Source organism: Nycticebus coucang, chromosome 1 (assembly GCF_027406575.1).
Source record: "Nycticebus coucang isolate mNycCou1 chromosome 1, mNycCou1.pri, whole genome shotgun sequence".
NCBI lineage: Eukaryota > Metazoa > Chordata > Mammalia > Primates > Lorisidae > Nycticebus > Nycticebus coucang.
Window position 1 is genome coordinate 146,452,794 of NC_069780.1, and position 14,982 is coordinate 146,467,775.

At 37.3% G+C, this 14,982-nt stretch overlaps 1 protein-coding gene across 1 annotated transcript in view; it reads right to left on the reverse strand.

Moving 5' to 3' along the window:
- ZSWIM6 (zinc finger SWIM-type containing 6) overlaps positions 1–14,982 on the reverse strand; it is a 212,939-nt gene that overhangs the window by 54,464 nt on the left and 143,493 nt on the right. Inside the window, exons 3-4 of the mRNA XM_053590125.1 lie at positions 4,645–4,793; positions 102–252 (exon numbers count right to left, since the gene is read on the reverse strand). Of these exons, the coding sequence (XP_053446100.1) occupies positions 102–252; positions 4,645–4,793 (300 nt within the window). The remainder of the gene's footprint in view (positions 1–101; positions 253–4,644; positions 4,794–14,982) is intronic.

Here is a 14,982-nt window from a genome sequence, read left to right on the forward strand (position 1 = left end):
CGTTCTCTCTTCAGCAATGCAATGGCCGTGTTCTCAAAACATTCAGCGAGGGTGTTTATCCACACACACACAACTCAAGGCCAGTGTCAGGAAGCGCTTACCCAGCTCATCCCAGAGTTGCCTATACTTGTCAGTCATTGCAGTGCCTTGTTGCCTCCAAAGTGACAGGCGAGGGTCAGCCATGAACTGCTCTGTTATCAAGGTCAACATGCGAGCCCCATTGGAGTCCCTCATCTTCAGCATTTCCCGCACCTATTAGGGAAAAACAGGACTTCAGAGAAGCATTCAAAACAAACAAACAAACAAAAAAAACCTCTCTGCCTAAAAGCCCACATAACACAAGAAGAGACTTTTTCTATTTCTTCCTGAGAGAATGGGGGTTAAGCGGTCACACCAGCACTCTGAAGCAAACAAAAGTATGTAAGTAAAAATCACTCTGTACTCTAAAAATAGCAATTTAGTCAAAGAAGCCACTATTCCTTATTTTTTAAGTTATGTTTTAAAATCCATACAAGGAAAAGATGTCTCCCTAGCCTCTTAATTCCAAAAAAAATTTGGATGGGTCTCAGTTATCTGATAAAGATAAGTAATTAAGACTTGTTTCATGTGTTCAGTTCAAACTTTTTTCTCTCTTTCTTTTTACACATACATGTGTTTATTAGGTTTCCATTTTTTGCCTGCACAAAATTAAAGAGGCTAAAAATTTAATAACAATAACAATGTTTAAGATAAGGACTAGAAACAAAAACCTCGTAAGGAATGAATGAACATTAATACGTTCAGAAAAGAAATCAAAATTGCTGCATCGAAATATTAAGCAATAATAATAATAATGCAAAGAAAATAACATTCACATTGTCAAATAAGAGTATGTCTATTATAGAATGCTTTGACTCTGAGATTCAGTGTAGAATCATGAGTTAACTTATTATTTTTTTTAAGTCTCAGAAAACAGACAACTAATATTTATAAATAAAAGTAAAGGATCGGGCGGCGCCTGTGGCTCAGCGGGTAGGCGCCGGCCCCATATGCCGAGGGTGGCGGGTTCAAACTCAGCCCCGGCCAAACTGCAACACAAAAATAGCAGGGTGTTGTGGCGGGCGCCTGTAGTCCCAGCTACTTGGGAGGCTGAGTCAAGAGAATCGCCTAGGCCCAGGAGTTGGAGGTTGCTGTGAGCTGTGTGACGCCAACGGCACTCTACCGAGGGCCATAAAGGGTCTCTACAAAAAAAAAAAAAGGTAAAAGATCATTTCAAAAAACAGATCATGCCAAATCTTATAGACAACAGAAAAAGAAGAAATACTTCAAAATCATTCTACTTGATCTGGGTACACCTGATATTAAAATTGGATAAAATATATTATTATAAAGGGAAAATTACAAACATATTTCACTTATAAATTGCAAACATTTTTTTGAGGTCTTCTTCAGAGTTATCTCTCTTATCTAAACCAAGTACACTTTGTGATATAAGATTATATTCCAAATAAAATGGAATAAAATAAAAGTAGGCATTTATGCTTCGACAAACTATAGAAGTGAAAATCTGGCGCTGGAAATAGGTATCTAACTTAACAAAACAGGTTTTAGCAAGGTGCTCCTGCTTCCTTGCATAAGATGAAATGCCATAACTTTGCTAGCCTAAAGAAATATAATACCTAAACAAATACAGCAAATAGGTTGGCACTCAAACTGATCGCAGTTACCACCAGAGAAGCAGGGCCTGAGTGGAGTCCATTGAGAACTCTTTAGAGATCTTCTAAATAGATTTGCTAAGAATAGCATCTATCTGTCCTTTGGTTTTTTAAAGAACAGTTTCATTGAGACATAATTCACAGACTATACAATTCACCAATTTAAACTGTACAATTCAATAGTTTTTAACATATTCATGGAGTTGTGTAAGTCCTTCAGTTTTCAGATAAATTGGTAATTTCACTAATTTCTCACTGAAATTTTTTTACATAAAGAACATCAGCATACTTCTATGCACTCGAATGGGATTGTTTTCACAATGGTAAAAGGAAACAGAGCGAGTTGTAAGTTCAAGGAATCTCTTGCTTTATATGAGTGATCCATGAAGCAGAATAACCACTGACCTAGTAAGTTAACTTGGCTTCTCAAGCTGGAACCTCAAGCTCTGTCCATTACTTTTGTGTTACATTTCCCAAATAAAAGAAAGGAGAAAAGAAACATAAACATAAGTCTTTGTGTTTCTAAGTGTCTTTGTAGGAAACCCTAAAGGAAACCATCCATTCTAAAAGTGGGTACTATGTATTCAACAAATGAGAATCTCAGCTGAATACCAGTTATCCGGTAGGAAATTACTGGAAGCAAGGTAATGGGGGGGTGGGGGGGGAACGTCCTTTTTCTAGGATACTCTCTAAGTGAAAGGCAAGGAAAGGAGAAAATGACCTTGAAGCAGCCCAAATGGAGGTCATCAGATCTTGCCTCAGACCTTTCCTCTGACAAGCAACAGCACTCCCTCGCCTGCTTTAGAATGTGAACTTTATCTAGAACTCAAAAGTACTTCCATCCAGAATCACAAAGGTTGTGTTTCCAGGAGGGTTATTTCAGTAATCCTACAAAGAAGTTTATTCCCAATACCGAAGCACTAAAAAGTCACGAGCAGGTGAAGACTGGGAGGAAGAAAAGGAGTTGCCATTATTGGATGTCATTGGGTTTTACATTTATATTTACGATCTAATCTTCACTACAATTATGTAAAGAAGGCCAGATTATAACCTCCATTTTATGAATTATAAAACCAAACATCACAGAAGTAAAGTAACTTGCCCAAAGGACAAGGGGGAACAGCTGGGATCAGAACCCTGATCTGTCTTAATTATGCTATTTTCAAAATTAGATGTTACTATTAACTCATATGGCATACATAGTGTGTACCTAAAATACAAGGATAAATACAGCAACTTCAGACCAGCGTAATAATACAACTTTCACATTGTTTCCCTAGTCACAGTATACTCTCAGCTAGAAATAGAATACATGAAATACTTCCTATGTGTCTAAATATACCAAACCTTTTACCGGTATATCAATAAATATTTACCTGATAGATTTCTAACCTACTACAAAGCAATAGCAATGAAAATAAATGCTTTACTACTAAGCATGTAAACTAGAACTCTATATCAACCAGCAATCAAGTATATCTATACCCTAACAGTAATTTATTCTCAAACTGTTGACTCTGAGGCATTACATGAGTTTCAAGTGCCTGTGAATTACCAAGGAATGATTAAATCACAAATAAAATAGTTTTAGAGTTATATGTATTTTATTATAATATAATTATTAGAAAATCGTCAATCTACAGAAGGTACAAGTGATAAAACTTTATTAATAGGGTATTGATTAATCAAAATAACTATTTTCTAACTACACCTAGTAACAGAGTTTATTCTAATTCTGGGTGTGGTGCCTCATGCCTGTAATCCTAACACTGTGGGAGGCTGTGGAGGGAGAAATGCTTGAGCTCAGGCATTCGAGACTTGCCTGGGTGAGAGTGAGACCCCGACTCATGGAAAAAATCGAAAAACCAGCTGGGCACAGCAGCAAGTGCCTGTAATCCCAGCAGCTTCTGGAGGCTGAGGCAGCGGGATGGACACAGCCCGAGTCTGAGGTACCAGTGAGCTGTGACGCCATTGCACTCTGCTCAGGGGCATAGGGTGGGACTCTGTCTCAATAACAACAACAAAAAAAGCAAAGAAATAAAAATAAAAAATAAGCAAGGAAATAAAAAAAATTAAAGAAGCTATTTAACAAAAGTATCAATTAACACAGTTATCTGCTCTCTTTAAACCACTTTAATACATTATCCATAATGGTGACTATACTCCCAATGAAAATATATTGATTTAATACTATTTAAAAGGCATTTATTCATTACTTACAAATGTGTTTATGGTATTCAAAGTTCGTTATAAAGCAACAGACACAGTTTCTGCTCACAAGCAACTTATAACCAAAATAATTTTAATTCTTGGGCCATCAATTTTTGGTGATACAAGTGAACAGCAAACACCATCATTTAAATTATCACAGCAACTTTAGGAGATATGTTACGATTAGCTAATTTTATAAAAGACGAGGACACAGACTTAAATAATTTGCTAATGTTCATAGAAAGATCAAGAATTTAAGACTTAAACTGAGAACTGTACAACTCTAACACCCACACTTTTGAAAATAACCAAAAGATACTGACATTATTAACCTAAATATACAGAGCCCATTCTGTGGATTATACTTAAAGCTATGCTCCTCTCGGGAAAATTTACTAGAAAAAGAAAAAAAACTGGGAAAGATGGCATTTTAAATAACACTATGACATTTTATTTCATTTTTACAATTGAAAGAACTTTTCCAAAATTGTATAAATTATCACTATTTTATTAACAGAAACCGAGAGACAAAAATGGTCTGCGTCTTGTGTTAAGGTCATCTAAGCAAATAAAAGCTTGCATTATAACATCAAAGTTTCTATCAGTCAATTAACTTAGACCCTGGTTCTTTAATTTTTTTTAAAAAAAATACTTTATCCTGTTGTAAACATGATCATATATAGGCAGTTCCTATAAATGTATATATTTAGAATATTTCTTTAAAAATAAATAATCATACCTTTGCAAAGAGTAAATTAAGCTGCTTCCCTGATCCGTGGTACCCGCCCTGGGAAAGGAACAGTTTAACCTGTTCTTGAACCTGCTCTTCATCTAAGTGCCAGCAGTTTTCATCATCTATACTAGCACCTGCTGTTGGATCAGGAGCACCTAGAAATAGAAAGAAAAAAAAAATAACACATATGCCAGATAAAAACTCTGTGCTAAAAGTATTCTGAAAATAACTTGACAATAATTATGATTCTCTATTGTTGCCTACACCTTTTAACCTGATCTCAACTTCAATTATACGTACAAACATATGACTGAAAATAAAAACAGGAAATCTCTCTTTTATTTCCAGGGCCTTTCCTAATTTATGCTAAGCCAAATGTGGATTACTTTAGAAGTGAGATATTTCCGTTTTTTTAGGATCAGAGACTCTATCTTCAGAGTTGAGTTTCTAAATTCCCTAAAGAATTAAAAAGTCATAAAGTGTTTCATTGTAAATACCGGATGTTTATAAAGCTCTACCAGGTAGGACAGGCTAGAAGAATGTTTTTAAAAAAGACATTAGAAAAACATGAAACAAGTAAACTTAGCACAGTATTTCTCTCTTTTCTATGTTAATTCAAGAAGTTTTCACCATTATGTGCCATATAAACTACGTGCTGACATAAGTCTTTAGTTGCAGAAAACCAAGGATTAAAAAGGGAAATCAAGCCTCCTGGGAACAGGCAACACAGCTGCTGTACTAACCAGGTTGTGTATCACCTTGCCAAACTGCATAAATATTTTATTGCTGAAGTACACACAAAAGATAACAGCTATATAATAAGCACTATGCGTGCGGACTACTTTGGAAATTCAAAAATTACAGATATTTAGGCAGGTAAAAATTAAGTTTCATTATTTGTTAACAAAATAAAATGGAATTTTAAGGTTTTAGATCCATAAGTAATACCAAATATTTTAAATCTAAAAACCATTCATCCCTAGTGTTTATCAACCCTTAAAAAAAAAATTGTAGGTGTGGTTTTGTATTATTTTCCCTGTCTTCTAATGATCTAATGCAGACTCAATTAACCAAGGAAATAATCACTAGCATCTGCTTAGAACCAGGGTCTACTAGTCCCTACTAGTTCCTGGATGGCAGGGGGTCTGTAACGTCCCTAACAGTGTGTTCATTCATTCAGCTACTCAGTGTATTTAATGAGGGCCTGCCTTGGTACCAGCCTCTCTGCCAGACTTGGGGGTACAATGGTATAAAAAATAGAGTTCCTGGCTTCGCCAAATGTACAGTTTAATTCAGAGGATTTCAAACTTTTCTAACCAAAAATCACAATAATAAATACATTTTATATAAACTTCAACACTTAAGTGACTAAGTGCTTATGTGATTAAAGCTATCTATTTACCTGCAGCAAAATTTTGATGATTAAAAAAAACCTTAATGGACAGTCAGGAGAGGCGGAGCAAGATGGTAGCCGAGTAACAGCTTCCTTGCATCTGCGCACCGTGAGTCTGGGGATATAGGACTCCAGGCATCTCTGGCTGGTGGGATCTGCCTATCATCACCCCTGAGAGGATACAGGGAGTCAGCGAGAGACTTCTGGACCCCAAGAGGAGGACTAAAACAGTGGAAAACCGGCAAGTGGTCGCGTGTGTTCAATCCGTCTAAAACCGCCCGCAACTTCCACAGGCACGAGAACTTAAAGAGCAAGAGGAAGTGAAAGGAAAATTAGGGCAAGGAAACAGATAAAAGAAATCACCCATGAGGAAGAATCAGCAGAAAACTCCAGGCAACATGAAGAACCAGTCCAGAACAACCCCGCCAAGGGACCATGAGGTAGCTACTGCAGAGGATTCCACCTATACAGAAATGTTAGGAATGACAGAAAGGGAATTCAGAATACACATGTTGAAAACAATGAAAGAAATGATGGAAACAATGAAGGAAACTGCTAATAAAGTGGAAAATAACCAAAGGGAAATCCAAAAACAGAATCAAATCAGAGATGAACGATATGAAGAATATAAAAAGGATATAGCAGAGCTGAAGGAAATGAAACAGTCAATCAGGGAACTTAAAGATGCAATGGAAAGTATCAGCAACAGGTTAGACCATGCAGAAGAAAGAATTTCAGATGCAGAAGACAAAGTTTTTGAGATAACTCAGATAGTAAAAGAGGCAGAAAAGAAGAGAGAGAAAGCAGAACGTTCGCTGTCAGAATTATGGGACTTTATGAAGCGTTCCAACATACGAGTTATAGGAATTCCAGAAGGGGAAGAAGAATGCCCCAGAGGAATGGAAGCCATACTAGAGAATATTATAAAAGAAAACTTCCCAAATATTACCAAAGATTCTGACACACTGCTTTCAGAGGGCTATCGGTCCCCAGGTCACCTCAACTCTAACCGAGCTTCTCCAAGACACATTGTGATGAGCCTGTCCAAAGTCAAGACAAAAGAAAAGATTCTGCAAGCTGCCAGGAGTAAGCGCCAGTTGAACTACAGGGGCAAATCCATCAGATTGACCACAAACTTCTCTAATGAAACTTTCCAAGCAAGAAGACAAGGGTCATCTACCTTTAATCTACTGAAACAAAACAATTTCCAGCCCAGAATTCTGTACCCTGCTAAGCTAAGCTTCAAAATTGATGGAGAAATCAAATCATTTACGGATATACAAACATTGAGGAAATTTGCCACAACAAGACCAGCTCTACAGGAAATACTTCAACCTGCTCTGCACACTGACCACCACAATGGATCAAGCAGCAAAGTAATAACTCAGAAATTAAAGGACAGAACCAAACCTCCACACTGATGCAAAAGATAAAACTAAGCAATGGACTCTCACAAAATAAGACGAATAGAATACTACCACACTTATCAATTATCCCAATAAATGTTAATGGCTTGAATTCCCCACTGAAGAGACATAGATTGGTTGACTGGATTAAAAAACACAAGCCACCCATTTGCTGTCTGCAAGAAACACACCTGGCTTCAAAAGACAAATTAAAGCTCCGAGTCAAGGGTTGGAAGACAATTTTTCAGGCAAATGGAATTCAGAAGAAAAGAGGAGTTGCAATCTTATTTTCAGATACATGTGGATTTAAAGCAACTAAAGTCAAAAAAGACAAAGATGGTCACTTTATATTGGTCAAGGGAAAAATACAACAAGAAGACATTTCAATTCTAAATATCTATGCACCCAATTTAAATGCTCCCAGATTCTTGAAACAGATCTTACTCAGTCTGAGCAATATGATATCTGATAATACCATAATAACAGGGGACCTTAACACTCCTCTTACAGAGCTGGACAGATCCTCTAAACAGAAATTAAACAAGGATATAAGAGACTTAAATGAGACCCTAGAACAACTGTGCTTGACAGACACATATAGAACACTCCATCCCAAAGATAAAGAATATACATTCTTCTCATCACCACATGGAACATTCTCCAAAATTGATCATATCCTGGGACACAAAACAAATATCAACAGAATCAAAAGAATTGAAATTTTACCTTGTATCTTCTCAGACCATAAGGCACTAAAGGTGGAACTCAACTCCAACAAAAATGCTCGACCCCACCCAAAGGCATGGAAACTAAACAATCTTCTGTTGAATAACAGATGGGTGCAGGAAGAAATAAAACAGGAAATCATTAACTTCCTTGAGCATAACAACAATGAAGACACAAGCTACCAAAACCTGTGGGATACTGCAAAAGCACTTTTGAGGAAAATTCATCGCTTTAGATGCCTACATTCGAAAAACAGAAAGAGAGCACATCAACAATCTCACAAGAGATCTTATGGAATTGGAAAAAGAAGAACAATCTAAGCCTAAACTCAGTAGAAGAAAAGAAATCTCCAAAATCAAATCAGAGATCAATGAAATTGAAAACAAAAGAATCATTCAGAAAATTAATGAAACAAGGAGTTGGTTTTTGGAAAAAATAAATAAAATAGATAAACCATTGGCCAGACTAACGAGGAATAGAAAAGTACAATCTCTAGTAACCTCAATCAGAAATGATAAAGGGGAAATAACAACTGATCCCACAGAGATACAAGAGATCATCTCTGAATACTACCAGAAACTCTATGCCCAGAAATTTGACAATGTGAAAGAAATGGATCAATATTTGGAATCACACCCTCTCCCTAGACTCAGCCAGGAAGAAATAGAGCTCCTGAACAGACCAATTTCAAGCACTGAGATCAAAGAAACAATAAAAAATCTTCCAACCAAAAAATGCCCTGGTCCAGATGGCTTTACTCCAGAATTCTATCAAACCTTCAAGGAAGAGCTTATTCCTGTACTGCAGAAATTATTCCAAAAAATTGAGGAAGAAGGAATCTTCCCCAACACATTCTATGAAGCAAACATCACCCTGATACCAAAACCAGGAAAAGACTCAAACAAAAAGGAGAATTTCAGACCAATCTCACTCATGAACATAGACACAAAAATTCTCAACAAAATCCTAGCCAATAGATTACAGCTTATCATCAAAAAAGTCATTCATCATGATCAAGTAGGCTTCATCCCAGGGATGCAAGGCTGGTTTAATATACGCAAGTCTATAACGTTATCCACCATATTAACAGAGGCAAAAATAAAGATCACATGATCCTCTCAATAGATGCAGAAAAAGCATTTGATAAAATCCAGCATCCTTTTCTAATTAGAACACTGAAGAGTATAGGCATAGGTGGCACATTTCTAAAACTGATTGAAGCTATCTATGACAAACCCACAGCCAATATTTTACTGAATGGAGTAAAACTGAAAGCTTTTCCTCTTAGAACTGGAACCAGACAAGGTTGTCCTGTCACCTTTACTATTCAACGTAGTGCTGGAAGTTCTAGCCAATACAATTAGGCAAGACAAGGAAATAAAGGGAATCCAAATGGGAGCAGAGGAGGTCAAACTCTCCCTCTTTGCTGACGACATGATCTTATACTTAAGAGAACCCCAAAGACTCAACCACAAGACTCCTAGAAGTCATCAAAAAATACAGTAATGTTTCAGGATATAAAATCAATGTCCACAAGTCAGTAGCCTTTGTGTACACCAATAACAGTCAAGATGAGAAGCTAATTAAGGACACAACTCCCTTCACCATAGTCTCAAAGAAAATGAAATACCTAGGAATATACCTAACGAAGGAGGTGAAGGACCTCTATAAAGAAAACTATGAAATCCTCAGAAGGGAAATAGCAGAGGATATTAACAAATGGAAGAACATACCATGCTCATGGATGGGAAGAATCAACATTGTTAAAATGTCTATACTTCCCAAAGCAATCTACCTATTCAATGCCATTCCTATCAAAATACCAACATCGTACTTTCAAGATTTGGAAAAAATGATTCTGCGTTTTGTATGGAACCGGAAAAAACCCCGTATAGCTAAGGCAGTTCTCTGTAACAAAAATAAAGCTGGGGGCATCAGCATACCAGATTTTAGTCTGTATTACAAAGCCATAGTGCTCAAGACAGCATGGTACTGGCACAAAAACAGAGACATAGACACTTGGAATCGAATTAGAAACCAAGAAATGAAACTAACATTTTACAACCACCTAATCTTTGATAAACCAAACAAGAACATACCTTGGGGGAAAGACTCCCTATTCAATAAATGGTGTTGGGAGAACCAGATGTCTACATGTAAAAGACTGAAACTGGACCCACACCTTTCCCCACTGACAAAAATTGATTCGAGATGGATAAAGGACTTAAACTTAAGGCATGAAACAATAAAAATCCTCCAAGAAAGCATAGGAAAAACACTGGAAGATATTGGCCTGGGGAAAGACCTCATGAAGAAGACTGCCATGGCAATTGCAACAACAACAAAAATAAACAAATGGGACTTCATTAAACTGAAAAGCTTCTGTACAGCTAAGGACACAATAACCAAAGCAAAGAGACAACCTATACAATGGGAAAGGATATTTGCATATTTTCAATCAGACAAAAGCTTGATAACTAGGATCTATAGAGAACTCAAATTAATCCACATGAAAAAAGCCAACAATCCCTTATATCAATGGGCAAGAGACATGAATAGAACTTTCTCTAAAGACGACAGATGAATGGCTAACAAACACATGAAAAAATGTTCATCATCTCTATATATTAGAGAAATGCAAATCAAAACAACCCTGAGATATCATCTAACCCCAGTGAGAATGGCCCACATCACAAAATCTCAAAACTGCAGATGCTGGCGTGGATGTGGAGAGAAGGGAACACTTTTACACTGCTGGTGGGACTGCAAACTAGTACAACCTTTCTGGAAGGAAGTATGGAGAAACCTCAAAGCACTCAAACTAGACCTCCCATTTGATCCTGCAATCCCATTACTGGGCATCTACCCAGAAGGAAAGAAATCCTTTTATCATAAGGACACTTGTACTAGACTGTTTATTGCAGCTCAATTTACAATCGCCAAAATGTGGAAACAGCCTAAATGCTCACCAACCCAGGAATGGATTAACAAACTGTGGTATATGTATACCATGGAATACTATTCGGCCATTAAAAAAAATGGAGACTTTACATCCTTCGTATTAACCTGGATGGACGTGGAAGACATTATTCTTAGTAAAGCATCACAAGAATGGAGAAGCATGAATCCTATGTACTCAATTTTGATATGAGGACAATTAATGACAATTATGGTTATGGGGGGGGAAACAGAAAGAGGGAAGGAGGGAGGTGGGTGGGGCCTTGGTGTGTGTCACACTTTATGGGGGCAAGACATGATTGCAAGAGGGACTTTACCTAACAATTGCAATCAGTGTAACCTGGCTTATTGTACCCTCAATGAATCCCCAACAATAAAAATAATAAATAAAAAATAAAAAAAAACCTTAATGGAAGAGAAGTCTGATATTTTCTATTCCATTTCATTTTTTAAAAGGGGCTTTGCACAAATTTTTAATACTAATTCCATAACTTATAATGGGTTTGCAACACACTATTTGAAAAACACAGTTTTAACTGTTTGAAATAAATATCAACCTAATAATCACACATAAAAATGTCTAATAGTAAGTGGTAATGATTACATTTAAGACAGAGTGCTAGAAAAGTCTACAGCAGAGAGAGCTCTGACTCGGCCGTGGATCACTAGTGTAAGCACACCTTGAGGAAATGGCACTGAGCCAAGATCTGCCTTAAGTAGATTAGAAGTTAATTAGAAGCTAACCAAAGGCAGAAAAGGAGGGGACGGGTCTGCATGTGAGAAGAAGAAAAGAACTTGGACAGAGGACTCAGGAACTCAGGAAGAAACACGGCACATGGAGGGAGCAAACAAAGATGGTCCAGGCAATCTAGACGGAGGATGAGGGGGAGAGCAGTTGAGACAATCTTGGAGAAAGACGCAGGGTCTGACTTCTCAGAGGGCCTTGGCTGAGGAGTTTTACCCCTAAGAGTAATGAACGGGAATTCACGACAAGAGTATCCAAAGGAGAAGAATGGACTTCTCTAGATAGTGGATGTTTTCTCCTGATGTGTATCACAATTTCAACATTCCTACCATTGACTATTATGCAGCCATAAAAAGAAATGTGGAGATTCTCTGGGTAGTATAATGGAAAAATGTCCAGGACATACTGTTGATCGAAAAAAATCAAGAAGGAAAGTTTACATAACCTATGACCTTTCTGGTAAATAACGAGGTTTTAAAAAGAGGTATGTGTATCTCCTTACATATGTATAAAACATCTTAGAAGGGCATTTAAAATGAGGATGGGTAACCTAGTTATATCCTCATGGGGGAAGGAGATTCTTCCTGGAATACTTTCTCATACTTTTAAAGATTTGCAACTATGTAAATTATGTATCTAAAAAATATCACTATCTGAAATGCAAAGGATGAATTATGGAGTAAAAATACATAGTAACAATATGCTATTTTGATGGTCTGCATCCAGGATGATGATGATAGCTTGAAAAACAGATTAAGACAAAAACAGAGAATCTGAAAGGATTTTAGGACACAAATGCAACAAGACTTGAAGAAGTGAGTACCTGACGGATGGAGGTCAGAGGTGGAGAGAGACATGGGTTTGGACAGAACACTGGGCATCTTGCTGACACTCAGACCACCAGGGAAGGACCAGGTTTGGGAACAGGAGGGGAGTATTGTCATGAGTTCTGTTTCAGACATGGTGAATAAGAAGTACATTTGAGACAGCAGAGAAGAGGGTTTCAAGTAGGAAGCTGGACAAACTATGGGAAGCTGTATTGGTTAAGAGCTTCTAGGACCAAGCCCTAAGGAAGGATGACCTTTAAAGGCTGGGGAAGTTAATGAGTTAGGATGACAATGGGAAGGAAAAGTCCTTAGGAAGAACTAGAGACCAGCTCTTTCAGTAGTAAGAAGGAAAAAGATGTTCCAAGCAGGGACTGGACAGCTAGGTACACGGAGCTTGCTTACCACTGTTTCCTAAGACACAGCCACTATCAAGTAATCAATTAATGGGAGGAAGTGGGGGAAAGAGGGGAGAGAGAAACACATTTTCCCCCCTAGAAAAATAATTCTTATTTAAATAGTTAAGAACCTCTATAGGAAAAGTTATGAAATACTGAGGTAAAAAAACTGTACAGGATGTAAACAGATGGAAAAATACACCATGCTCATGGATTGGCAGAATCAACACTGTTATAATGGCCATGCTGCCCAAAGTGATTTATAGATGCAATGCAATTCCCTTTAAAATACCAACACCATTTTTTGCAGACCTAGAAAAAGCAGTTCTAGGTGCCATATGGAACCAGAAAAGATTCCAAATAAACCAGACAATCTTACATAATGATACCAAAGCAGGAGACATCACTTTACTAGACTTCAAGCTATACTGTAAGGCTATAGGAACCAAAACAGCATGGTATTGGCACAAAAACAGAGATACAGGCCTATGAATCAGAACTGAGAACCCAGACATGAAATCATTCTTGACAAAATAAATAAAAACATACACCAGGGGAAGAATTCCTGTGCAATAAATGGTGTTGGAAAAAACTGTATAGCCACATGCAAAAGACTAAAATAGGATCCACATCTCTTACCACTGACAAAAATTCACTCATAATGGATAAACAAAGACTTAAACATAGGGCAGAAAACTATAAGAATCTTAGAAGAAAAGGTTGGAAAAACTCTTACAGATACTGGCCTAAGCAAAGAATTCATGAAGAAGACCCCAAAAGCAATTACAACAACAAAAACAAACAAATGAGACCTGATCAAATTTAAAAAAGCTTCTGTGCAGCCACAACATAATCAAAAGAGCAAACAGACAACCCACAGAATGGGAGGAAATACTTGCATGCTGTACATCTGATAAAATACTGATAACCAGAATCTATAAAGAACTTAAGCAAATCAGCAAGAAACAACCAAACAACCCCATTATAAAGTGGGCAAGGGTTGGGCATGGTGGCTCATGCCTGTAATCTTAGCACTTTGGGAGGCAGAGGTTGGAGGATAGCTTGGGCTCAAGAGTTCGAAATTAGCCTGAGCAAAAGCGAGACCCCATCTCTACTAAAAATAGAAAAACTAAGGCAAGAACATCACTTGAGCCCAAGAGGTGGAGGTTCCTATGAGCTATGATGCCACAGCATTCTACCCAGGGCACAACTTGAGACTCTGTCTTAAAAAAAAAAAAAAAAAAAAGTGGACAAAAGACATGAACCGCAACTTTTCAAATGAAGATACACTTATGGCCAATAAACTCACACAAAAAATGTTCAACATCTCTAATCATTAGGCAAATGCAAATCAAAACCACAATGAGATTATCACCTAACTCCAGTGAGAATGGCTCATATCAAAAAGTCATTTTATCAGATGTACACGCAAACAACAGATGCTGGTGTGGATGTGGAGAGAAAGGAACTCTTATACACTATTGGTAGGGCTGCAAACTAGTGCAATTTTTATGGAAAATTGAATGGAGATACTTCAAAGAATTTAAAAAAGACCTACCCTTTGATCCAGCAATTTCACTGCTGGGTATATACCCAAAGGAAAGAAAAGGTTGTTTTACAAAAAGGAAACCTGCACTCGAACATTTATAGCAGCATAACTCACAACTGCAAAGACGTGGAAACAACCCAGGTGTCCTCCCATACACAAATGGATTGGTGAAACGTGGCATAGGCATTCTATGGAGTACTACTTAGCCATAAAAAATGGTGAGCTAGTATCTTTTTGAACCACCTGGACAGAACTGGAAACCATTCTTCTAAGCAAAGCATCGGAATAATGGAGAAACAAACACATGTACTCAATACCAAATTGGAATAAATGGATCAGCACGGA